The following is a 27,756-nucleotide window of genomic DNA, read 5'->3' on the forward strand; positions in this document are numbered from 1 at the left end:
TAGTGACAATGTTATGGTGTCAATCATTAATCTCTCTCAGCCATGATTCCCACACTTCCTGCACTCCTTTCACCCTCGTTGCTTCCAAATGTTAGCGTTAATTACCATTCGTTGGGAAATTAGCTCAAATCAGATCATGCCTCTTAATTAAAGTGACATTTAAACGACAGTGTGGGGTACACTCGTGGCTGCACTAACGTGCTAATTAGCATCACAGCAGTGATAAATGATAAGTGACCAGGCAGCTTTTCAATGGGCTGTGAGTCTCTCCCAGCGAGGTGTGACTGTGCCCTGTTCTATGTGTAAAAAGAGGTTTTACTGTAATTTTGTGTGGTGTGAAGTGACTGTGGACATCACAGTCTGTACGCGGTGGGCAGCCCGGTGGACATTATTCATGAGTGTTGTAATTGGCAGTTGGAGTATCTGCCGGGGTCTCAGGGGAACAGGCACCTAGCGGATACATGCTAAGAAATGACTAGATGTGAAAAAGCCTGTTGGCATGTCACTCACTACGTTACATATAGATCACCTTAACTCCTCCCTCATCTAAGTAACCAACAGAAGATTCTAACAGTGAGAGAGAGTATCTTTAATGTCTCGTCTTTAAACACTAAACAGGCTGTCAAAATACAGAGTAGTGAACTTTTCCCCCAGCAGCGTCGCGTGGTGGTGGGGGGGGTCCTCTCTAGTTATGAGTACAACATGAGATGTTTTTGAGGCTTTCTGATCTCTCTGTTCTTTGGCCGAGCATTGAACTCTATGAACTCTATTATATCATAGACACTGACCTCATGCCCTACTAAGTCCATGGAGACTCAGACACTCAGTAGATTTACACACACACACACACGCACACACACAAACACATACACACACGCGCGCACACACGCACACACATGCACACACATGCACACACACACACACACGCACACACACGTGTATTTAGTATTACATAAGTAATACTAAATACCAATGTCTGCGATGGACTGGCGACCTGTCTGAGGTGTTTCCCCTCCTTTCGCTCTATGAGCGCTGGGATAGGCTCCAGCACCCCCGCGACCCTAATTAGGATAAGCGGCTTAGATTATGAGTGAGTGAGTCAGTGAGTGAGTGAGATGAGTAAATACAAAGGTGTCTTTTAACCTTTTTCCAATGTACGGCTTTATAATATTACAGTACACATGAAGCTAGCACTGATACAAACCACAAGAGTCACCACAAACACATGAGAGAAAGAAACAACACAGGCATACACATACACACACAACCACCATATTACAAGCAACAAATGCACACAAACACACTCATGCACACTCATGTAAAGCCCTCCATCCAGCTGTCCCAGGCAGTAAGATTTATGTCTGTGATTATACAGTCATACAGACGAATCAATACAGCTCTACAGCAGCACCCAAGAGGATGGGTGGGACCCTGGAGGAATTACAATGAGCCACCATCAATAGACTGAATCTTTACATTTGGTTAGGGGCACGACACACACTTTACCTCAAACTGAACAGCAATAAAACAAGAATGCCAGCAGCAACCCACACTCCACAACACACTGGCCCTACTCACTCTGTGAGGAGCCTTAGGGCCAGGAGAGACACAGAGGAAATGACAGACTCTATGGACAGGGCTGGAGGGGAGGAGAGAGCTACTGGTAGAGAGGTGAGAGAGATACTCTTGAGGAGGTAAGAGAGATACTGGTGAGGTGAGAATGATACTGGTGGGGAGGAGAGAGATACTGGTGAGGAGGTGAGAGAGATACTAGTGGGGAGGAGAGAGATACTGGTGAGGAGGTGAGATAGATACTCATGACGAGGTGAGAGAGATACTGGTGAGGAGGTGAGAGAGATACTAGTGGGGAGGAGAGAGATACTGGTGTGGAGGTAAGAGAAATGCTGGTGGGTAGGAGAGAGATTATGGTGGGTAAAGGAGAGATACTGGAGCTGCCCATGCAGGATGAGATGAGAATGGGGTTTCATGGTAGAGTGCAAGGCAGATGTGTGGGACACACTCATTTACTTCAGAGTAAATGTATCACTGCTTATAATATTAATTCATTTATACACACACACACACACACACACACACACACACACACACACACACGCACACACTCTCTCCTTCACCTCCTCACAGACACACATACTTACACACAGACATATATATCTATGAAAAGAAACACCTTCTCTTTCACCCTATACACACAGACACACACTTGCTCAGAAAGGTGTACTGTACATGGTCCATTGATTTCTGTCTAATGATGGGGGTAGCCAGCAGGAAGAGAGGGAGTCTGAGGGAAATGTGACTCTGATCATGGGATATAGTTTCAGCTCCGCTGACTCCACACCTCTCCTCCTCCTCTGATCTCCCTCTCCTCCTCTGTTCTCCCTCTCCTCCTCTGTTCTCCCTCTCTCCTTCTGTTCTTCCCCCTCCCTTTGTTCTCCCTCTCTCCCTCTGGTCTCCCTCCCTCCCTCTGTTCTCCCTCCCCCCCTTTGTTCTCCCTCCCTCTGTTTGTTCTCCCTCTCTTTCGCTGCTCTCCTGCCATCATCTGCTCTCATACTCCCTCCAGTCCACAGAAAAAACCTCAGGCAGGGGTCAAACCCAAGGACTACAGGACTGAGTTTCAGCAGACCTCAGCAATGGGCCATCTGAGCAAGAACCCAAAGAGTGTGTGTGTGTGTGTGTGTGTGTGTGTGTGTGTTTTTGTGAGTGTGTGTGTGTGTGTGTGTGTGTGTGTGTGTGTGTGTGTGTGTGTGTGTGTTTTTGTGAGTGTAATATGGAATTACTGTTTGCAGTGCATTTCTTTAAACCATCCAGCAGATTTAAAGTTGACATTTTGTGACACTCAGACAAGCTCACGTAGCATACGCATTATAAAGGGATAAGTGTATTAAAATCATTTACCTAGAGACACAAACTGATGCCAGACCACTCTAATTTATCAAATGTCACAAAGGACTGCAAAAAGAAACCAGAGACAAAACAGTTCCACACACTCTTGACAAAACCAATAAAACCTGCAGGGTGTCACCCAGAGTCACCTGAGACTACAGATGTGAAAAACACTGTCAGCTTGCTTTATCAGTTCAGCTTGAAGAACAGCATACATCTGTGTCCTTTTCCTGACTGGCGCTTAAATGGTTAATTATGTGAGCACAAGGAAGACAATTGTTCTATTCACATTTGGCATCTGTAGAACTTCAGTCAAGAGCTAGACTGAGGCCCCTGACTCTCCCCTCCCATGAGCACCATGGTGAAGACTAAAGCTGGTTACCTTCTTCATCCTCCCGTTGCGTGTGCCAACAAACGCCACGGTGTGACCCCGGTAGTCATAGGCTGTGACGGAGGTCATGCCATCATCCTTGTCCACAAAGAGTGGCATGCCCTCAATGGTGGTGGTCCCGCCCAGCGGCTGGTTAAAGTCCTGTCCACAGAAATTGTCATCAATCTGCAGAGGCTGTGGATGAGACGAGAGGAAACAGAGCAGCATGTCTGAGCAGGTGTTAAGACAATAGTTTATTCCAAAAGAAATATTGTTGGTGAAGATTTTTCCAGCACACAGCAACTGGTTAATGATGTATAAGGTGACCAGGTGAATACATCCAGTCAAAAGATTTGAGGTGAGTTTGCGTCGACCTGCAAACACTGCAACTGAGCCCAGGTCACACAAACCAAAGCAGAAAACCCTGACCACACAGACAGAGGGGCAGCGGGCTTGAGTTGAAGTTTGTCTGCGCAGTCAGGGAGCTTGGGCTCAGTGCGAGTTGGCTTGTGTCAGTCCTCTTTTGGGTTTAATTGGAAACAGGGTCAGTGTGAGCTCATGGTTCCATTTTTGGTTCATTTTGTGGAGCGGGAGGTTATGAACACCATTAATAAAAGAATATGAATATCATTAATAAAATGATATGAACATCTTCAATAAAATGATATGAATACTGTTAATAAAAGGATATGAATATCATTAATAAATGCAGAAGTGAAATGTGTTTGCACCATTAGTTACTAAACATACACAGCACCAAAAAAACAAAAACTCATGGCAATCATTTTAACTCTCATCATGCTCACAAGTGATACGTGCTGCCTCTCAAAGCCATGCGTGATCATGACTGAAACATGTTAACACAAGATTATCACCACTGCCTGAATTAACCACCTCCCGAGTCTTTGATCACATCTGTAACAAAGCTAATTAAGCACAAGAAAACTCATTTCATTCATTACAGGCAAACGTACAGCAGTTTCCATCAGAATCAATCAGTTAAACACCTGACCATGTGAGAAAAATTACACACTTAAAAAGGAAAAGGATGAGCCTGTTATTAGAAGACGGTGTGGACGTGCAGGAGAAGCATAGCCTAGTCTAAGTTCTCTCTTCTATCTTTTTAGACATTATCACCAAAAACAACCACCACAGATGCCCAGACAACCTCCTCCCTTGCTCTGGCTCTGAGACTGGCCTCATTAGCAGAGACAAGTGCATCCATGACCTGGGCTGCCCCATACTGCTGCCCACTGCAGTCCCTCATCTTTCACCCAGTGAGGGGTGGCACAGCTGCCAAAGGTATCTCTCCAGTGGAGAGGGACGCTCACACCAGTAGACCTATAAAAGAGCAAAACTGTGTCCTGTGGCATAGGAGACTGAGACCTTCCCTCACCCACAGGACAGGGGAGACACGTACAGAGGCAGACAGAAGAGTGGACCAGATGGGGTAAAATATCAGGACAGCTTGCAGAGACCCTTCTGCTTTTCCCTGCTGGTTCATCAAGCCATTTATGCAGGTACAGATGAAGTTAGTATTGTTTGTGTTACAAACTCAGTGAATAATGCCAATGAGGAACACTGGATTTTGTCTACAGTAATGATGTCATCAGAGGTGGACAAAGTACACAACTCCATTATTTGAGTCAAAGTATAGATACTCCTGGTCAAATATTACTCCAATACAAGTGGAAGTCAAATTTTTACTTGAGTTAAAGTACTGGAGTACTTGCTTTTAAAAATACTTAAGTATTCAAAAGTACATTTTCTTTTTAATGTCAGCACATTGTTGTATTGTTGCCACAATGCATTTACAGAACCTAATGACTCTGAAAGAACCTAATGAATGCACTGACCTGCTTGTAGAACCTGTAGGATAAAAAGCTTGTGGAATATGCTACAAAGCCTATAGAAACACAGTTGAATCGACAAAAGGACAGCCATTGACGTTATCATTTTTTTTCATTTCAAAGCCCTACCCCACCCCCACAAAACAGCATGGCAGTGTTCTGACACAGCTCTGCCAGCATGTGTGTGTTTGTGTGTGTGTGTGTTCTGTAAAACAGAAACAATTATAGTTTTTTATTCTTATCTTTTTCATCATCATCATCATCATCATAATCATCATAATTAAGAAGTATACAAGTTCAGTGTTTAAAAAGCCAAAATGAGAAAATGACCATGGAACATTTAGTGAAAGTTTTCTCATATATTTCTGAGAGGACTTTAGTCAGTAACATTAACATGGCATTTTCACTAGCTATTAGTATCCATCAGCAGTGGATTCACACAGGACCCGGAGTTATGTCCCAGCTGGTTCCCAATACGCGTTCACACACTGTGTTAACAGCAGCAGTTGTGGTCTGTCTCTGTCACCAAATTCGTCACACATTCACAAGCATATTACTCACGATTTTCAAGTCGCATCTCATATCTTCTGCAGCAAACATGATTGTATACCACCTACAAAAAAAAGTTAGGCGAACACAGCCCATGAAAGCGTACAGGAACCAGTTAGCTTGAAAACCAGTTGAGACACAACATCAGTTCAAATACGAAAATTTGGTGGGCAAATCCATAAAAATCCAATGCAGCACAGACTTTGAACTTAACTGACAACGTAGGAGTAGTTTAGTGTGATTGGTTTTTCTCCTGTGATGATCACAATATGGACTATCACATCTTAGAAAAGAAAATTCGTCCACTAACTTCAAAGCTATGCCTCAAGGAAGTGAATAATGAGAACCTTAGTGGAGTCAAAAGTGCAATATTTGTCTTTCAAATGCAGTGGAGTAAAGCCATAAATTTCCAGAAAAGTTTGATACTCAAGTAAAGTCAAATACTCAAAAATGTACTTAAGTACAGCACTCAAGTTAATGTACAATGTTACTGTCCACCTCTGGATGTCATTCATGCTGAAACAACAGTAAAATATCAAGAATGCTTACAAAAGAAAATTCAAGTAAACCAAATAATAAAGACAAGTCACTAACTTTAAACAGAACATTGCAGGCCAGACAAAAATTATTAGTTATTCAAATGTAGTTTTTTATAATATATTTGTTTTCAAGTGACTGAAGAGTCAATTAGAACCCTCTGAGAGTGCTCTAATCCTCCGCACTCCTAACCCTCCTCCTTAGAACCACGGAAGCTGCATGGCAACCACCCAGGGTGGGTGACCATGGCTGGCAGCAATACATAGCTATCTATGCATCTCTGGCTCTGGTTCCCTCCCTGGCTTGTTTGTTTTGTGTTTTGTTTTCTTTCTTTGTCCTCCTTTCACTCAAAATAAAACACTCATTTTGATGTGAAAAAGAGAGATAGAATGATTAGGTAGCAGACAGGCATACTCTCTGCAGCGATACGCTGCTAGAGCACAAGGTGGAGGTCCTACCAGGTCTCCTATGACCCAAAGTCAAAACCAGCTCTGTTCTCAACAAAGCAGCTCAAAATCAGACCACTGTGCTAAGGCACACAGACAAGTCACACAGCACAGCCACTTTAAGACTCCAGATCATATGGTGTCTATGTACCATTTATGTGTAAAGCGTGTCCAGTCTGAGATGTCTTATAAAGAATTCCTGACAGCCACACGATATAAGTCATAAAGGAGACTGAAAGACCTTAGTATGATGGCAATAAGGACCGGCAGCTCCTGAGAGAAGACCCATGTGTTATTAATTAGGTATTTTATATTAAACATTACAGAGATGGGTTAGCCCGGGCAGCATATTTCACTGGCAGTTCGAGAAATTAATCGAGAAATTAAGCAATGGTATCACCACAGCTGACCAGTGCATCTGAGCATAGACATTGCTCCCCTGTCTAAACTGCTCCACCCTCTCTGTCTTCCCTCTCTCTATGCCTTCATGTGCTGTAATCAACAGCAATGTGACTTGATAGAGGAGGCGCTGATAGACAGCCACTGGTCTCAGAGGGTTTACTCGGTCAAACATCCTCACGAGAGCTCCGCTTTACAGAGAGAGCAATGCTACAGGCTTCAGCCCAATACACAGCTGACATCACTGGACTGATGCAACAGTAATGAGGATTTGCCATCACTGTGTGTGTGTGTGTGTCTATGTCTGTGAGTGAGCACCTATCTGTGCCAGTGCGTATTTGCATGTGTGTGAATATCGGAGACAAACATAAAATGTAGGTTGAGAAAAGGCGGCAGCCTTTTGCTGGCAGGCCAAGAAAATAATTGTCTTTCCGAGGCAGAATCTACACAGTCATAGGAGTGAGCGGCACTCTGGCTGGGAGCCAGGCCCTGTTTTGATTTACAGCGTGGGAGACAGTGCTGCATCACCGCCTGTTCTTTGTGTCTTCCACTCGGCCAGTTTTGGCTTTCTAATTATTTCTTAATGGCACTTCCTCAGACGTACGGCAAAATTCAGACAGGGCTTTGGCTTTGTCAACACAGGCAAACAGAAAACAACTGATCTCTGAAAGCATCTTATGCTTCTGTATAAACACACACACAGCCAATCAGCATGTCGCCAGCCTGGAGGGCAAAATATGGGAGTTTATAAGTGGCATGGTTGGTCATGCCTCAGACAGAACTATGATGCCCTATGAAAAACAGATCATACACAGCAAAAAAAAAAACAGGACCTGACAGCACACAGATTCAAATATATTTTTTAATTTTATTTGGCATAGACCAGAGACAGAATGACAGCCAGTCATTTGCTGAGGTTACTGTATTTAAATGGCAAAACTAAACAAGATGTGTTTGCAGCCATAAACATGTTTAGATCCACACATCCAACTAGGAGAGCTGAGACTGCCACACACAACACAGGGTCTGAAATACTATACGAGTACCTATGATTCCATAACATTGCTACCCCTTTTACTTTCCTTTTTTTTTCCTGGCACTAGGGTTTGTCCTCATCACATCAGTTTCTATACACACTTCGATTGATATAAGCCCATAAATATATACTTTTAATTCATGCATACCCAACCACTGTGGTACCAACTAATATACACATACACATCGACCTCTGTTACACAGCCTCTCTTATCTCTCCTCCTTTTTTTATTCGCTTCTCTTTACTTCTCCTCCTTTTATCTCCACTTCTCTTACCCCCGTGCTCACATCAGCGGAAATTTTTTGTTGCCGAATCGCTGTGTTTCAAGGCGCTGTCGCTTGCATGTCGCCTAGCTGTTAGCTTGCCAGCTAGCTTGTGGGCATTGCTAACGTAGTTTTGAGGAAGAAGGCTACAAATGTATTGACAGGAGAAGCAAAAAAAAAAGTATATACTAATAAATATTATAAATTTATATTATATGTTATATTTATTTATATGCTACAATTACATCGTCTTTGCTATATTCATTGCGGAGTTGTATGTTTACTTTGTGAAAGGCAGGCCCAATACATGCGTGAACAAATCAGGTGCATTCCCGCAGAAAAATATGTTTTGGAGGTAAATTATTTCCCTATAAATAGTGTGATCTTGCTTCAAACACTACCGTTTTCACCATGAACTGCAAAGTAACATTTGCAATCGGCCACTATCCATGCGCGGAGACAACGTTGAGAATCAGAATGCTAATATAGGAACTAAAGTTTAAGAAAGTTTACGTTTCACAGCGAGAGTATATAAGAGGAACACATCTGCCCTCTGATTGGCAGTCGCTCGACTCTGCTGCTTGTTTGCATAAAGTTGAACATTGCTCAACTTTCTTGTGTCGCCAAGTCGTGGCAATTTTGTCACCAGGCAGCTAGTCGTGCCATGTCGCTCAGTGTCGCTCAGCGACCATTGGAAATGAATGACTTCTTGTCGCTTCTTGTCGCTGCCGATGTGAACACGGGGTTGCCTCTCCTCCTTTTTTTTCTCCGCTTCTCTTACCTCTCCTCCTTTTTTTCTCTACTTCAACCTCTCAGCCTGACAGTGTGGACAGTAAAATAACAGACTAGACTCTCTCATTGGTCTTTTTTTCATTTCATCCAAAAATGCATTTTATAGTCTAGCTAGCTAACTAGCTAATTTGATCTTGAAAACATTGTCAGGTCCTATGGGTGTTTCGATTCATTGCAAATTGCTTGGTACCTTTTTGCTGTGGTATTGTTTCAGTACCAATCTTGTGATACAAAAGCTGGCCCTGCTACGCAACAACATTACAGTTTGTTCCCTACCTTTTATTAAGGTTTGAATCTGTGAAATGTTCTTGTGGACATTTGAAATAAAATAATAAGTTATGTCGGATTAACATTTGTGGCCTGGCACTGACATTCCCTCTGTAAAATAAAGACTTAGTTGTTTTTCAGATTGTGTTACATGCTACACATGTCATGAAAGTTATCCACTAATGAAGGATCATGTGACCTGCTGCTGACAATACAACCCTAAAAAGGGAGCTTCGCTGGCTAATTTGTTCATTTTTATATTATCCTTCATTTCCAAAACAATTTCATTAACTTTTTAACACTAATTGTAAAATATGTCGCTCTACACAAAAGCCGTTTGAGAAAGAGACCCAGAACGATCACCAGAAAAGAAGAAATTTAAAGAATCCAGTGGCTACATCTCAAAGGAGCTAAACTCCACCATATTAGCTGGTGTAAAACTAGCACTAGCTGAGCAAAAAGAAGAGCTGAACAAAATGAATATCAGCTGCTGTAAGACATGCATTCGATGATCTCCTCGCACCACAAATAAACGCCATCCAAATCGAACTGGATAACACAAGAGTGTCCATTGTTGAAATCAAAAAAGAAATTCAACAACAGGACAATTCTGTGGCTAGAGTCCAGATGCGATTCAATTCAAGCAGCAGCACAGTCTTACAGAAAACAGGTTCGTGTGATTATGCAGAAAATGAACGACTTCAGCAGTAAGCTTGCAGAAATGGAGGACAGAAGTCGACGATCAAACGTTCATCTGGTCGGTTTAAAGGAAGGACAGGAGGGTGGTGATGCCATAACCTTTCTAAAGGCTCACCTGCCCATATGGATCCCCACACTGAAAGGCCACGATATCGCCATAGAATGGGCTCACAGAGTGTACTCCAGACAACAATAATACCCGACCACATACCATCATCTTTAAACTGTTAAACTATGCTGATTGACAGGCTACACTCAAAGGAGGCAGGGCAGTGCACCCCACAAAACACCACCAAGACAACATCCTCTTTTTTCCAGACTACAGTGCAGTGATGACTAAGCAACGGAAAGAGATGGACCAAAGAGAACACTAAAGGTAAGCCACAATGGTCAACAGCTTCTCTTTAAATCCACCACCAAGGCGACCTGGTTTCTGCAGGATCACATTCTCCATCATTGCCTGAAGGGATGTCGTCCCATAGATACATCACTTGACACAAATCTGTAGATGCCTCACCCTGCGACCTGTGACCATCTCACTGGTAGACTCTCGGCTTGGTCTGGTTTATTTATAAACTCTACGTGAACTACCTTATCTAACCTGCTTCCATTTAAACCTTTGGTTTACTACGCATTCCAACCCTTGCCATAGCTAACTGTAGTTGATGCTTCAGAACATTCTGTTGGACAATATTTAAGGCGACAACACCAGATTTTGGATTAACCTATAACGTTGTTTGGCGAGCTGCCAGACAAAATATGCCGCTATGGAGAGGTCACATTATCTAAGTAATTTTTTTTACAGACTAGGGGATTCTGTTTTAACCCCTGCGGTTTGATAGTTCCTCACTTTCATTTGTTCTTTAATTTCTCTCTACACCCCAACTGAGTTCGACCCACTCTTCCTTCCCAAAGTAACAGAACATATACTAAATTTTCCAGAATATAATCTTATTATTGGGGCCGACATGAACACTGTCTGAATGATTTCATTTCAGACATGAATCTATGCGACAATTGGCATTTTTCAAAAGACAAACAAAGAAATTACACATTTTTTTCATACCGGCTCAAAATGTATTCTCGAATAGATTATCTTCTTTTATCCAAGGCTCTTATCTAACATATCAAAGTAGTTGACATTTCACCCATTCTGCTATTTGATCAGGGTGGCATGATGGTGCAGTGGGTAGCACTGTCGCCTCACAGCAAGAAGGTCATGGGTGCGATTCCTAGCTGGGTGCCCAGGGTCTTTTCTGTGTGGAGTTTGCATGTTGTCTGCATGGGTTTCCTCCCACTGTCCAAAGACATGCAGGTTAGGTGAACTGGAGACACTAAATTGCCCCTAGGTGTGAGTGTGTGTATCTGTCCTGTGATGGACTGGTGACCTGTCCAGGGTGTTTCCCTGCCTTTTGCCCTATGAGTGCTGCGATAGGCTCCAGCACCCCCTGCGAACCTAATCAGGATAAGTGGCTTAGATAATGAGTGTTATTTGATCACTCTCTTGTTTTTTGCAATTTGGCTGCCCCCTCTATGCCGCCCTGCTCCAAAAGATGGCGTTTTAATACGTCACTTCTTCAATGTGAAAACATTCTTTTACAACATAGAAGTAATTTACAGATTTTTATTAAAATAAATCACAATTCCACAAACCCTCAAATATTGTGGGAAGCAACTAAGTGTTTCATGAGAGGTAACTGTATTTCCTACATATCCTTTAGAAATAAATCCAGAATAAGGAGAGTTGAAGAACTAGAGGCAAAATAAGCTCTTTGGAAAATGAGCAAAAACAATCCTTTTCTCAGGACAATGCAAAAACTTTGGACTCACTAAAATCAGAATACCATACATTACAACTAGAGAAGGCTGAGTTTCTTATCCACTGCACTAAATTGAATTACTGTTATAATGGAGAGCAACCAAGTAAACTTTTAGCATTACAACTTAAACACAATGTCTACAATAACAGCTGTAAAAAGGATACTGTCTTGGTCACTAAACCCGAGGAAGTTAATGAGATTTTTAAAGATCACTATGTTAATCTCTGTAGGTCAGAGTCAACTTCAGACCAAAAGCGATGTAAACAATTTCTAGCTGGCTTAAATCTTCCAAAGCTCTGTGAATCACTAATCCAAGCGCTGGATGCTCCTATAACATTGAAGGAGCTAAAATCAGCATTGGACTCTATGCAGAAAGGGAAGTCTCCAGGTTTGGATGCCCTACCACCAGAACTTTATTCTGAACTTTGGGAAACCATTGGCCTGCTTATCCTCGACTCATTTAATTATGCAATCGAACACGGCTCTCTGCATAGGGATAAAAGTACTGCTTTAATTTCTCTACTACTAAAGAAAGGCAAAGATCCACATTCCTGCAGCAGCTTTCATCCCATCTCACTTATCTCCACTGATGCTAAGTTATATGCAGAGGTTCTTTTCCAGACGGCTTGGAATAGTTACAGAGTCAGCAGCAACAGTCTCTACAGGGGAACTGTAGACTATTGCTGCTCTGCAGGGGAACTAGACAAGGCTGCCCTCTCTCCCCATTACTCTTTGCCTTGTTCCTGGAGCCCTTAGCCAAAACCATTCAACTGGATAACACTCTCTCCCAAATTTCTGTCAATGGCCTCAAACACCATCTCTCTTTATATGCTGTTGACATCTTATTATACCTCTCCAACTTACCACACGCAATCCCTAGATGGCTCCAGATCTTCAATGACTTAGCAGCTATAAAATTAAGCAGCTATAAAATTAACTGGTCAAAATCTATCTTGATGCCTCTTAATGAAGCAGGAAGAAAGATCTCTACACCACCTAATATACCTGTAGTATCTGAATTCACATACTTAGGGATACAAATCTCCACATCTCTTCAGTATGTTGTAATACACAATAACACATTGATATTTGATAATATTAAAAATTATTCGCACAGATGGGCACCATTACACTTAACTACACAAGGTCAAATTGCAACTGTAAAAATGAATATCCTCCCTAGGTTAAATTTTATATTCTCTATGCTGCCACTCTCTCCCGCTCCACATTTTTACATTTTTCTGAACTGGACTGGCCAGTTTCCTCATTCATTTGAAACAATAAACATTCAAGAATTAAAATGTCAACACTGCAACAATCTACAGATAAAGGAGGGCACTCGCTCCCAAACTTTAAAATGTATTTTTGGGCATTCCAGATCAAATCCCTCAGAGTCTGGATGGACACTGACTCAAAGGTGATATGGCAGAGCCTAGAAAGCCAATCTATATATCCTCACCATTTACAGAATATTTTATTTACTGGAATTCCAAAAGGCCAATCTAAAATCAGACATAGTTCTATTGTTCTTAGCTTACTGAAAACCTGGTAACATTGAAAACTATATGGACAGTTTCCCCCAGATTCACTGAGCAGTCACTCATATGGAACACTACAATCTTCTAAGTGAAAATAAACTTTTCATGTGTAAATCAGGGTCCGAAAACGGGCATCCCCAACCTTATCTAAAAACCCCACACATCAATTAATACATTTTAAATTAATACACAGGGCCTATACTACAACATACCTGTTATACAAAATGGGAAGGATTTCAAGCCCCCTTTGTACACAGTGTAGTTCCGGACAAATAGGTACATACATTCACATATTCTGGGAATGCCCTCCAATATTAATGTTCTGGAATTCTGTATCAAAGATAATATCTGAGATTATCAATACAAAATTACCTTAAAAACCTTTGTTAAATGATGATCACTCTCTAGATTTCATTGTTAGTCAACAGCGGACCTTATATGCAGGACAAACTGCGGCCAAGAAACTATCTGGAAACACTGGTTTGACCCCCAACTATCCATGAACTCCAGCTGGCTTTCTGATTTCAAAAACATTGTATTACTGGAACATTCTACAGCCAAATTAAAAGGCAAAATCCTGTACCATTACCTCCCGGAACATTGTACTAGAACAGTTTGTCTCAAAAATTGATGAAAAAATGCTTGTATGCACTACTCACTAACATATGATTCCATGAGCTTACTTTCCCTGCTGTAAACAGTTCTACCTTGTTGCCCTCTGTACTTGTTTATTGACCAATAAAAATTGTGAATCACAATAAGAAAGGTATCCAGTAATGAGCCAAGCAGCCACACATGAAGCTGAGCTCCACAAATGTTTCAAGTATTTTTTATTATCGAAGTCCACTTTCCATGCCAACTGTTTAAGATCATGTTAAAATACATGTCTTTTCAGCATGCCCTTAAATGTGAATCAAAGTCTAAAATTAAACCAGATTCTTAATGTGGGCTTCATATCATTTGATCCCACAATAATCAAACTAATTTTGGAAAATATGCAGATGCATCTGAGGCACTACATAGCTGTATTGTAATAAGCTGTGTGTGTAAAAACAGTGTAACCACATACTGAGAGAAGATACAAGACTGTAACTTGTGGGGGCAAGGCACCAGATAAAGATGTTGTGTCTTCGCATTTTATATCATGACCAAAACATAGTACAGTGAAACAGTACAAAAAGAAAACTTCTGCATGTGCCCTCCATCCCTCAGGGATAGAACAGAAAGGTAGGAGCACTCACCTGAACATAGAAAACATATCACACACACACACTCTCACCTACACACACACACACACACACACACTCTCTCTCTCTCTCTCTCTCTCTCTCTCAAAGACACACACTCTCACATATACACACACTCACACACACACACACATATATTCCAAAGCACAGAGGTTTGATTATGAAACTGCCAATGACCCATACTTGCCCTCATTGAAAAAGGAAAGGATGCATACACACACACACGTACACACACACACGCGTGCACCAACACACACACGCCCACCAACGCACACACACACAATCACATACGCACTGACAGACACACACACACAGGCGCGCGTGAGCACACAGACACATTCCAAAGCACAGAGGTTTGATTATGAAGCTCCCAATGACCCAAACTTGGCCCCATTGAGAAAAGAAAAGCATGCGTTCACATGCACACACACACACACACAAACACACACACACACACAAACACTGACAGACACACACTGACAGACACACACACATGCGCACCAACACACACCCACACAGGCGCACCAACACAGCCACACACACACATAGCCAGTACTAGAAAGAAGCATAACTACTCTGAGTGAGCGGTTATGCTCAGCCTGCCCACAGACTACAACAATTCATCATTATGTTTTCAGACTGAAACACAGATCTGTCAAATTAAACACAATGCTCATCTGAAAACCCACAGACAATGTTTAGAGTGAACCATGGTCATCCCATCCCAGGAATTGTGTGGCTGTCTGGTCTGGCTGGCCCAGCTCACCACATTACTATTCCTCTGCTCTACGCCTCTTTGTCAATTTTCTGACTTTATGAATCTGATATTGCAGCCCTTTGAAATGTTTTTATTGTGGAAACTGATATCACTATGACAATAAAATTACACTTCATCGTGCAGCCCTAGTGTAAACCAACGTGAATCACAGGAGATTCTGTGAGGCATGGTATAAGTGCCAATCAGAAGTATTTCCAGCCCTAGAGTTTAAAATACAGTGTGACACAATGTACATGTCATAGTAAGAGCAAGTATGCTCACAGTATTAACAGTGCTTCACAACAACTGTTATAAACAAACTGTATGGAGAGAGTAGAGAGTTATAAACAAACTGTATGGAGAGAGTAGAGTGTTATAAACAAACTGTATGGAGAGAGTAGAGTGTTATAAACAAACTGTATGGAGAGAGTAGAGTGTTATAAACAAACTGTATGGAGAGTGTAGAGCGTTATTACAGATCAACTGTAACAGTGCAGAATACTGGCCAGTCTATGACACTGAACTCACCACACATTCTCTGTGAGGGAGCATGCTCAAAGAGAGGGCCAGAGTTCAAATTCCTCTTTAACACTCCCTATGAGACTGCAGTCAACAAACTCTGTAAAGAGCCTGTGGCAAGACTGACTGAAGACGTGTATGAAATTGTGCATTGTGTGTGAAAATATTACGGCTTTGTTCTCACTGCAGGCCATGAGCTCAGTACTGAATAGTTTCTCAGACACATGTTCTTCATCTGACTGTTCATATTCATCTTTACGAATTATTCATATGTAACATCTGTGCAAACTGCCCTTCATCCTGAAATGACCTGCGTGCACAGATCTCTGATGGCTGATGTCAGGGATGTTGTCTCTGTCCTGTTCAGAGTGTCTCAAGTTTTCAAATAAACGAGCAACTTTTCACAGTTTGTGCCCTCTCCAAGGATACCACTCTACGCTCCTCACACCAGCCAGATTTGGCATTCCAATTCCTCCAATTTGTGAACAACAAATTTGATCAACCTCTTGGTCTCAAACAGTTGTCAGCCAACATCGCTGTGTTTCCCAGATTTATCTCTTTGAAACCTTGGCAGTTGAAAGCACTGGGGCACCAGTCTGCTCCCTCACCATGTTGCCTCTCATTGTTCCCAACTTTTCCTCTATTCTCACTCCACAAACACACCTACCCACACTGACGCTGACGTCTCTGAATCACCTCAGATATATCTCATTCTCTCAGACCTTTCTGTATTTTCTCATCATTTTCATGCATTCTCTCCACATCTCAACTATCCCTATCCCATCCAGAGGAGGACCCAGTCTGGGTTCATCTCAATGTTTCCTCTTATTTCAGCCACAGGCAGATTTTCCCTGTACTGTCACCTCAGTACTGCTTACTGTGGGTCTCTGGCCCAGTCTCCTGTAAAGCATCCCTGAGACAATGTCCATTGCAAAAAATTCTATAAAAATAAATCTGGATTAAATCATGGGAGAGATGGCAGACCTCACTCTTGTCTCTAATGTGACTATCAGTAAAGGTTGTCTACGTTTTTTCTAAAACATTTTCTTCAAAAATATTGTTTAGTGTCAACATTTGTCTGAGAGAAGAGACTGAAAATTGAACCATTTTTAGTTGTGCTGTGCCAAAAAAGTCAAAGTCCCCTTCAGTTTTTGATGATGCTGATGCTTTCAATGCTGTGGTATCAGCTCATGCTTTCCCAGTTTAATCTGGATAATCTGTAATAAAGGGCCTCAGAAAACACTAAGCCAATTACAGTAAAGTCTCACTTTTCTCACCTCAATATGATAAAAAAAAAAAATCTACAGCAGGGGTTTTTAACCTTTTTCGACAATGACCCCCCCCCCCCTCCCTTCTAGGTTTGACCTCAAGGCCCCCCCCCCCCCCCCCCCCTTTTCATTGTATTTGCTAGTTTGCGCCCTTTTAAAAATCTCCTAATCTTACACCCCACAGGTTGAATACCCCTGCTCTACAGCATACAGTTCACATGCCCTGATTTATGTTACCGCAGCAAAGAAATTACACTTATCAATAAAACAACATCTGTTCATCAGCACCGGCAATCCACTGTGCCTAAAATCTAGATTCTTATGCCCTGACTGTTCATATTCATTTTAAAAAGTTATCAAAATCTGATTTCAGTGTGAACTGACCTTCATCCTTAAATGGCCCAAATGTGCAAATGAAAGACATCACTTCTGTGTCGTGATTTAGCCATGTTAATTAAAGAGCCAACTGACACAGTGGTTCTTACACTTATTTGAGTGACTCTTGCACTTTTCATTTTTCTAAGACTGAATAATTGATTGTTCTGGGTCCCGCCGCTAACAGGTTGTATGGGTTTGGATATATATATATATATATATATATATATATATATATATATATATGTATATATATATATATATATATATATGTATACATAAATGTGGCCAAGTCCGGAACCAAAAAAGTACAACTGAGTATGTGTGTGTGCACCTGTGGGTTTCGGTTTTTGTTTTGGGGGTGTTTTCTTGTTGTTGTTTTTGGTGTTGTTGTTGCTGTTGTTTTTCTGTGTGTGTGTGTGGGGGGGGGGGTGTTGTTGTTTTTGTTTTTTGGGTGTTTTTTTGTAATTGCTAACGCTATTTATGGGAAAATTGGCACAAACTCACTTTAATGTACAATGTGAATCCAAATGCATAGTTGTGGGCCAGGTTTACACTGCAGCCTCAGTCCCTGTGTTACATCACCTCCCTTTAATGCATGTGGATAATACTGGGAGTGAATGACAGCAAAAATGGATCAGCCAAGGAACAGTTTGAAGTTTCTTTCTTTGACTGACATGATCTGTTTGGGGTTTTTTTGCAGTTGATGTTCAATGTTACAGCAGCTGTTCGGAATTTTATCTCCCGGTTTGTGAATGCCGTAGCGTTTTTTCTATTCTCCAGCACTGGGCCGTACCCTAAAAAACTCAGATAGCTTGTGATGCTGCCAGAGGAGACAGTCCGCCCCAGTATGTACTTCATTGGAAACCATTCCAAACAACCTTCCAAACCATTCCAAACGGCCCTCCAAACCATTCCAAACAACCTACCAAACCATTCCAGTCTTCAAGCCTCTAACACTTATCAATGACTGAATGTTTTCATTCAAAAGCATGCCTGCTTTTTTCAAAGCTTCAGACCCAGTTCTAAGCAACAAATGAGTGAGAAAAATATTGCCGCATAATCCAGCATTACCTAGTTACTGCCAGCTATCCAGCCCAAAGCTGCTCAACCCAACACAAACCTGCCCAACCCAGTTCTAACCTAGTCAAATGCTGTCTAACCCAGCAAAAATTTGCATATTATTATGCAATATTTTATATCTGTATATCCAGGAGTGATTACATTAACTTACACTAAGGTTCCAGGTGTTTCCATATGATTACTGTCACTGTTACATGTATGTAAAACATTCTGAAGTGTAATCTTAACCTATGAGTGTCTAAGGTTTGAATCAAGCTTTGCCACACTGGCTAACCCTAGAGGGGCCATGGTTCTTCTGCCTGTCTCTCTGACAGGTAGTGCAGATACAACGAGACTTTAGCAATCGCTCACCTAGGTTCACCTTCAGCGACCTCTCACGTAGGTTCACCTAGATTCCATGAAGTCTGCTAGATCTTATCAATTTATAAATGAAGACACATGGGCATGAGAGAGGGTGGCCTACACCCTCCTTAGCTGACATTGGGGTTATAAGTGACAGGGAACAGAAATACAAGGGAGCTGGCCACTAAGGGAGCAAAATGGGATAAAATAGCAAATATGAGAAAACAGAGACTCTTAAACTTCATACCTCAATTAATGCAAAAAAAAATGGTTATATTAAATCAGATTTTCCAAACAGCTTGTTTTGGTGGAGAAAATTACTTGTTTGCCTAGTCCTTAATTGTGGATGGATATGAAATAGACTAACGCTCTGTGGATGCATCTCATTGCTCACCACCACAGGAAAGAACAAATACAGCTGCATACGCCGCCTGGTAAACAGCTACTAAAGCTGTGTGTGATCAGAACCAACCGCCCCCACACACATTCTCACACACACGACAACGTCCCCATACAAACACACATCAATAAATAATTACATCGACAATTAGATCAGGGCCCAGTGAGCCTGGCTCGTTAAGAGATTTGCAACCTACATGCAGTTGGCTGGTGAAAGGTTGAGTGTGTGTGTGTGTGCGCCTGTTAGATGGCAGGAGGGTAAGGAGGTCATTTTTCTTTTGATTTCATTTTATCGGCCAACTTTATCGATTTGAAATTACACTCTCAGCTCAAAACGGATGCAGCATTTCTTCATCTTCAAGCACAAACACACACACAAACACAAGCGCGCGCACACACACACACATACTCAAGTGCATACACTCACGTACATAAACTCACATACATCCTGTACTGTAGACTGTAAAAGTTTTGAAAAACACAGGTACTAATATAAATATGGAAAAACATACATATGTGGAATTGGAGAACCGGTGTTTCCAGTTATCTTTCACCTTCAGCCCAGCGTTATCTGTGACGTCCTCTCCCACAGATACTTTATGAGTCATTTTCATTTCTGGACAGGGCCATTTACCATAGGCACATTTTTAATGGTGACAAGATTACTCAGCATGAACGGGGGTCTAACTGCGCTATCCTGGCCAGTCTATGGAATATGATGGAAACTTGGTCATTCTTAAAGCATGTAGACTTGATGAGGTTTAAGCTTAAGCACTGTGTCTTTAATATATTAGATAGCTCTGAATCAATAAGAACGACACAGTGGAGACATGACATTAAAAGCTGTTAGCAGGTGTTAAGACTAGCTATTCTTTTTCACTTTTCTGACCCTGTGGAGGAGAGAGGAAAAATGTTCAAGAAGAAAAAAAGTATGGAGGGATGTGGCAAGAGGACAGGGAAATTCAACAAAAGATGAATGAAGTTCAGAATCCTGATTTAATCAGAAGAGTCTCCTACAGGAGCTGAGATTAAAAGGCATGGTGATATCTCAGAGAAAAAAGAGCCAAACACTTAGAAGATAAGTGCTTACAATGAGAACCAGCAGATGTGATCCAGAGTTAGACATTCATTAATGCAATTGTGAAGAGACAGAGGATGGAAAAAATTAATGCTGATTTCATTCATGCCAACAGTTTTTCAGACAATTTTCTCCCGCAACGCAGAGAAAAACATTTTGGATCCAACGCACCGGAGGTTAATATTAATACTTTACCTATACCACAGTTTTTGTTTGTGTGTGTGTGTATGTGTATGTGTGTGTATGCTTGTTTGTTTGTTTGTTTGTTTGCTTGTTTGTTTGTTTCTGTGGAGAGGGGGAGCATTGTGAGTGTGTTTTATCGTAACCATTACTCTTATTATGCCAATAACGTCTCCAGAGATCATGTTGAAAGGCCTATTAGCAATGCTAATTCAGCTGGGAGAGGGGAGACACTCTGAGATTCTTTTTATAGTCACAATACAAGACTTTAGAAAAGGGCCCACAGCTGGCGTGGAAGGTGACCTACAACTTAAAAAACTTCCACAGTTACGGTGGCCATAAATCCAGTGGAGTAAGAGGGCATTTTTATTTGCAAACCCACAAGACAGGCTGAAAAGCAACATTATTTTCCTCTGCAACAAAAGCCTGACTCCAGTGCCCTGAGGGATAGTCCTGAAATAGACTTTCAGTCATTAGTTATCAGTGTGCACTGATAGAATGCAGTGAATAGATGCAGTGAGTACTGAGATAGAGAATAGATGCAGTGAGTACTGAGATAGAGAATAGATGCAGTGAGGACTGAGATAGAGAATAGATGCAGTGAGTAGTGAGATATAAAATAGATACAGTGTACACTGAGATAGAGAATAGATGAAGTGAGTACTGAGATAGAGAACAGATGCAGTGAGTACTGAGACAGAGAATAGATGCAGTGAGTACTGAGATAGAAAATAGATGCAGTGAGAACTGAGATAGAGAATATATGCAGTGAGTACTGAGAGGAAGAACAGATGCAGTGTACACTGAGATAGAGAATAGATGCAGTGAGCAGTGAGATAGAGAATAGATGCAGTGAGTACTAAGATAGACAATAGATGCAATGAGTAGTGAGATAGAGAATAGATACAGTGTGCACTGAGATAGAGAATAGATGCAGTGTGCACTGAGATAGAGAACAGATGCAGTGAGTACTGAGATAGAGAATAGATGCAGTGTGTACTGAGATGGAGAATAGATACAGTGTGCACTGAGATAGAGAATAGATACAGTGTGCACTGAGATAGAGAATAGATACAGTGAGTAGTGAGATAGAGAATAGATACAGTGTGCACTGAGATAGAGAATAGATGCAGTGAGTAGTGAGATAGAGAATAGATACAGTGTGCACTGAGATAGAGAATAGATGCAGTGAGTACTGAGATAGAGAATACATGCAGTGAGTACTGAGATAGAGAATAGATGCAGTGTGTACTGAGATGGAGAACAGATGCAGTGAGTAGTGAGATAGAGAATAGATGCAGTGTGTATTGAGATAGAGAATAAATGCAGTGAGCAGTGAGATAGACAATAGATGTAGTGTGTACTGAGATAGAGAATAGATACAGTGAGTAGTGAGATAGAGAATAGATACAGTGTGCACTGAGATAGAGAATAGATGCAGTGTGCACTGAGATAGAGAATAGATGCAGTGAGTAGTGAGATAGAGAATAGATGCAGTGTGCACTGAGCTAGAAAATACATGCAGTGAGTACTGAGATAGAGAATAGATGCAGTGTGTACTGAGATAGAGAATAGATGCAGTGTGTACTGAGAGGAAGAACGGATGCAGTGAGTACTAAGAGAATAGATGCAGTAAGTAGTGAGATAGAGAATAGATGCAGTGTGCACTGAGATAGAAAATACATGCAGTGAGTACTGAGATAGAGAATAGATGCAGTGTGTACTGAGATAGAGAATAGATGCAGTGTGTACTGAGAGGAAGAACGGATGCAGTGAGTACTAAGAGAATAGATGCAGTAAGTAGTGAGATAGAGAATAGATGCAGTGTGCACTGAGATAGAGAATAGATGCAGTAAGTAGTGAGATAGAGAATAGATGTAGTGTGTACTGAGAGGGAGAACAGATGCAGTGAGTAGTGAGATAGAGAATAGATGCAGTGTGTACTGAGAGGGAGAACAGATGCAGTGAGTAGTGAGATAGAGAATAGATACAGTGTACACTGAGATAGAGAATAGATGCAGTGAGTACTAAGATAGAGAATAGATGCAGTGAGTACTAAGATAGAGAATAGATGCAGTGAGTACTAAGATAGAGAATAGACTCAGTGTCTAGTTATTTAACAAGGCAGCATCTTGCTGAGCTGAGACACTAAAGAGGAGGATTATTAACCATACATTAACTGCACATGAGCAGCTCTCTGACAGTGCTCTGATGCGGTCTCACTGACGGCTATACAGTCTGTGCTCATAATGACTGTGTGGACTGCTGAACAGAAAGGCTGTGTGAAATCATTATTTTTTCCTGGTGACATGTCCTTGATTGATTGTAAGCACTGTACCAGATGGTCATCAAGTTCCATCATGTAGTCTGTCTCATTTATGTACAGCCACAGTTTCACCAGGGCCTACAGGACAGGTGGGCAGAACAGAGATGTCGGAAACTCTCCCGACAGTCAGTCAGACAGACAGACAGATAGTGAGACAGAGAGACAGACTGCCAGTCAGAAATACAAGCAGTCAGACAGACAGTTAGTCAGTCAGTTATACAGACAGGCAGACAGTCATAGACAGACAATCAGACTGTCAGTCCATCAGTAATACAGTCAGGCAGACAGTCAGATTGACAGTAAAACAAAGAGTAAGACAGACAGGCAGGCAGACTGTCAATCAGTAAGTCTGGCAGACAGACAGTCACTCATTCTGTCCCTCTAAATACTTTGGATTTCTGTTTGTGGTGGGTAGAAAGGAAAACATTCCAGTCTTATAAGCAGTGTGAGAGGACTGAGGGAATTTTGATGGGAGGCTGATTATGATTGAGTACAAATGAATAACACAAAGTGAGTGGATGAGAATTATTCATGAGCCAGAGGGATCTTTGCTGAAGGAGGACCCTCGCAGCATTGTCTTTTCATCCGGCTCAGTCAGGCATGCTGCAGTCATTACCTAGGCAGATTGCCTCAGGCCCATCATTATAACAGCCACAGTTATTATCACTAATACTGACACCGGCCATTTGTCGATATGGACCACAGCACCTGCCTCTCTGGCTGTAGCAGGACAAAGCTGAGAAGCAGGCACCACCCATCACACACACAGCCAGGCTGGGCTGTGAGGGAGCTCAGACGTGGAGCCGATGGCAGAGATCACAGGGATCAGAGTAAACTCTCATATCTGGGTTTTGAGTCCTGTGTTTGTCATGGTGATGGTTGCAGCGTCAGCCTACAACTGGCATGACAGAAGGGCACATGTTTACAGAGTGTAATGTTCACAGACGTGTGAGTGTAAAGTTCACAGATGTGTGAGTGTAACGTTCACAGATGTGTGAGTGTAACGTTCACAGACGTGTGAGTGTAACGTTCACAGACGTGTGAGTGAAACGTTCACAGACATGTGAGTGTAACGTTCACAGACATGTGAGTGTAACGTTCACAGACGTGTGAGTGTAACGTTCACAGACGTGTGAGTGTAACGTTCACAGACATATGAGTGTAACATGAGGGGAGAACTGAGATAACACGTAGATCCTCTGATTCTCATTAGAGGATTTCTGGATTCATACTGCTCTGACAGACGCATCCTATGTCATATCTGTGACATGACAGCTGTATCTGTGACATGATGGTCATATATGCATGTGGACTACTCTGACTCTCCCCTGCTCTCACTGTTCTTATGTCTGTTCCTCTTTCTCTCTCCATCTGCCTGTTTCTCTCCATCATTAAAGCACACTCCACTTTAACTCTTTTTTTTTCCTTAGAACCTGTCCCTCTCATCATGCCTTCTATTCAATAATTTCCCTTCTACGAAAATGTAAACATTTTAGTGGCCATACACTGGCACAAACAAAGCAAGGGCACTTGCACAGTTGCAAATTCAGCACAATAGCGTGAGCATCAAGATGCGCCATGTTCCCATGGAGACAGCACAGGCACCTGGATGTAACAAATAGAATGAAATCCTAGATATTACAATTACAAATAACCTTTAGTCCGACTGGGGAATTGGTGCCCCATGTAAGAAATGTCTGTGTTGGTGATTATACCAGTTTGGTTTAACTACAATGAGGGGCGAACAGAAGCTGAGCAGAATAAATGGGCACATACATTATGCACCTTAACATCTCCAGTTCACAGGCATCATCTTAATTCTGACAGTGGACCACATGTCCCAGGGGGACAAACACAACAAAGAGCCAACAAACTCAGGACTATATAAATCAATTAATGCCTGAGGTGAGGAGACGCAGGAGGCAAGAGAGTGACAGACCGTTAATCCCTGGAACTGGACTAATGACGTGGCCTTCAGAGTGGCCCCCAGTGATCCACACAGTTAATCTGGCTTGGGCTGATGGGAACGCTTGAGCACACAACACACGCTAGATCAGACAGCATGCAGAAACACACTGCCATTGATTGTTACAAATGAACACAAGAATTGGCCTTAGGCTTAACTTGTTATGTGGATCATGACAATCATCACCTTCCATTATGCATCAATCTGAGGGAGTGAGCTGTAGGTCAGCCGCAGGAACATATGCACACAGTCACTCGGCTGTGTCACTGAAGAGCAGGACTGCTCAGCCTTGCTTGCCTGCTAAGAACTGGCGCTGTTCAGACTCACCGAATTGATGCAGGTCAGCTCCTTGTTGAGCAGCCACGGCAGGGACAGCTTGCCTTCTCCCTTGTAGCAAGACTGGATTCTCTCTTTAATCTTCTCCTTGATGCGTTTCAGCGTGAACAGACACAGGGCAGACTCTTTGGGCGGCTTAGCCCGGTTCTTTTGGCCCTGACCAAAGACAGTGAACAGAATCTCCTCTTGTTCTGAGATGCCTAAGGATCGTGCCAGCCTGGCACCTGGCCGGCTGAGGTAAGCATCCTGTACCAGACGGTACTCCACCCCGTCCTTGGTGCAGCCAATGGGGAACTCCACGTAGGAGTAGAACTTGGGGTCGTCCACACAAAGCCGTACAATCTTTGAGGTGAAGAACTGTTCTCCACTGGCATCAGGGGAGGTGAGCTGGGTGTCCAGCTGAAGGGTCAAATAGTAGATGAACTGCTCACTACTGAAGCCATAAACATAGTAGATGTCGAATGTTGGGAATTTGGAGAGTGTGTCTGAAGGGATTTTGAGCTGTGAGGACACAAACTCATCCTGGTAGACGAAACTGAACATGTCTGCATTCTCCTCATTGACCATGAGCTTACGGCTAGAAAGTGTAGGGAAGTACTCTGACTTACCCTCAATGGGGGTCCCCACAAACAGCTTCCCACTGCCCCCACCCTGAGAGCCACTGATGACTACACCCGACATTGTGCCCGCCTCCGCAACACTGGAAAGGTAGTGCTCTTTGCGATGGTGCGGCTCGCCTAGTTTAAACAGGTCGTCCAAACGCAGGAACTGACAGATGCCCTGTGAGGTACTGCCGCAGGCGATCAGCCGGTTCTGCCCAGAGTCCAAGAGCAGCAGTTTGTTGACGTTGTTGGTCTGAGACAATTCATGTGGACAGGACTGCACACCGGGTGGTGGGTAACACTTCTCATTGTCCACCACAGGACCAGTCACATGGCTGCGCAGCCTGGTCAGATTACTGGACAGCTTGTAGATCCAATTCACAGCACCAACGTACACATCCCCAGTTTTGTTGTTGACGACCAAATGCGTGAGTCCTCCCTCAGGTGGAGAAAAGGTGCGGAAGAGGGTGGGAGCAGCTCCATCGGCTATGCCTAAAAGGAGGAAGGAGAAGAGGAGGAGATGGAAGCTCCTGACAGGTGGTGCAGGGCGGGCGCCCCTGAGCAGCATGTTTGCGATCACTATGAATGACAAGCAGTGCCTGTGATTTTACACTCCTGGTCACGCCTTCAAAAAAATCGTTTACGTGGCTCTGAGGTGAGGACAGCGTCTTAGTGCCCTGTTCTCCTTTCTGCTCTCTGCCTGGATGGAACTGTCCTCTACACCATCACCCACGGCAACGAGAAGGCCAGTCCTGCGAGGGAAAACACACATCATGATTGAGCAGATTGAGCAGTCCCTATTGATCTGCCAGGCGTCTTAAGGTTCTGCCAACCACAGAAAAACAAGTCATAATAGATAAACATTAATATATTACAACAGGGCCTAGAGGAGAATCCTATACAGGGTTTAATGAGCATGTCGAGTGACAGTACTTTAAACATTTGACTGATGAAACTTCTCATGCTTTCAGAACCTTCATGCTGTCTGCACCAATTCAACTAGCACTTCAGAAAGCTGACTACAGAGAACAGGAGAGCACAAAGAAAGTGATGCTATTAAAAAGAAGACTTGTTCAACCAGTCACCTTGAAGCTACACCATGAGTTCCTCAAATCATTCCCCTTACCCTTGTATGGTGAAGCTGTTCAGTTTGACCCCATTTAAAACTAAAGTTGCCCTCTTGAACAGTGGAGGAATGAACAGGTTTAAAATGTTATACTTTGACAGGCCACTAATCACATGCACTCCTGACAGAACAGTGGGGAGGACAAAACCCATAACTGTACTTAGTGCTCCCAAAGCCACCCACTCAGTACCATCTTTATACAGTATCTCATTGCACAGTCATAAGGAGTAAGAGGTTTTCTGTAATTCACTGTTTAGTCCTGTGGACTGACTGGTTTAGATGAGAGTACGTACAGTAACTCTGTGTAGGCAGGTACATATTTTTTCCATAGCCAGTCTCTGTGCACGTTTTGGACAGTTCTCTCGTGCGATCATTTTTCAGTGGACTAATGGAAAAAACAATTTGAAAATAAGATTATTTAATAAGACCCAGGGGAAATGGCAAAAATAATTACTGTATACAAGTACACCTGAGTATGCTTAATATCTCAATTAATTGTACCTGACCTGTGCTTGAGAAATGAAAGCTAATCTGTCCATGTTTTGACTTATCTGGGACAAAAATGTGCGGATGAGCAGCGAAAAGATCTTCAAAGCTACACACAAAAGTCCATCAGATACAATATTCACCACAACAAAAACAACCTGAAATAAAACAGTGTCATAGTTTTATGTATGATTCA

General features: G+C 42.4%; 1 protein-coding gene across 1 annotated transcript in view; it reads right to left on the reverse strand.

The window, feature by feature from the left end:
• plxna1a (plexin A1a) overlaps window positions 1-26,516 on the reverse strand; it is a 173,685-nt gene extending 147,169 nt beyond the window's left edge. The window contains exons 1-2 of the mRNA XM_030767657.1: window positions 25,338-26,516; window positions 3,287-3,469 (exon numbers count right to left, since the gene is read on the reverse strand). Coding sequence (XP_030623517.1) covers window positions 3,287-3,469; window positions 25,338-26,516 — 1,362 coding nt within the window. The remainder of the gene's footprint in view (window positions 1-3,286; window positions 3,470-25,337) is intronic.
• Between the last annotated feature and the right edge of the window lie 1,240 nt (window positions 26,517-27,756).

This window comes from Chanos chanos, chromosome 3, assembly GCF_902362185.1.
Source record: "Chanos chanos chromosome 3, fChaCha1.1, whole genome shotgun sequence".
In the NCBI taxonomy this organism is placed as follows: domain Eukaryota; kingdom Metazoa; phylum Chordata; class Actinopteri; order Gonorynchiformes; family Chanidae; genus Chanos; species Chanos chanos.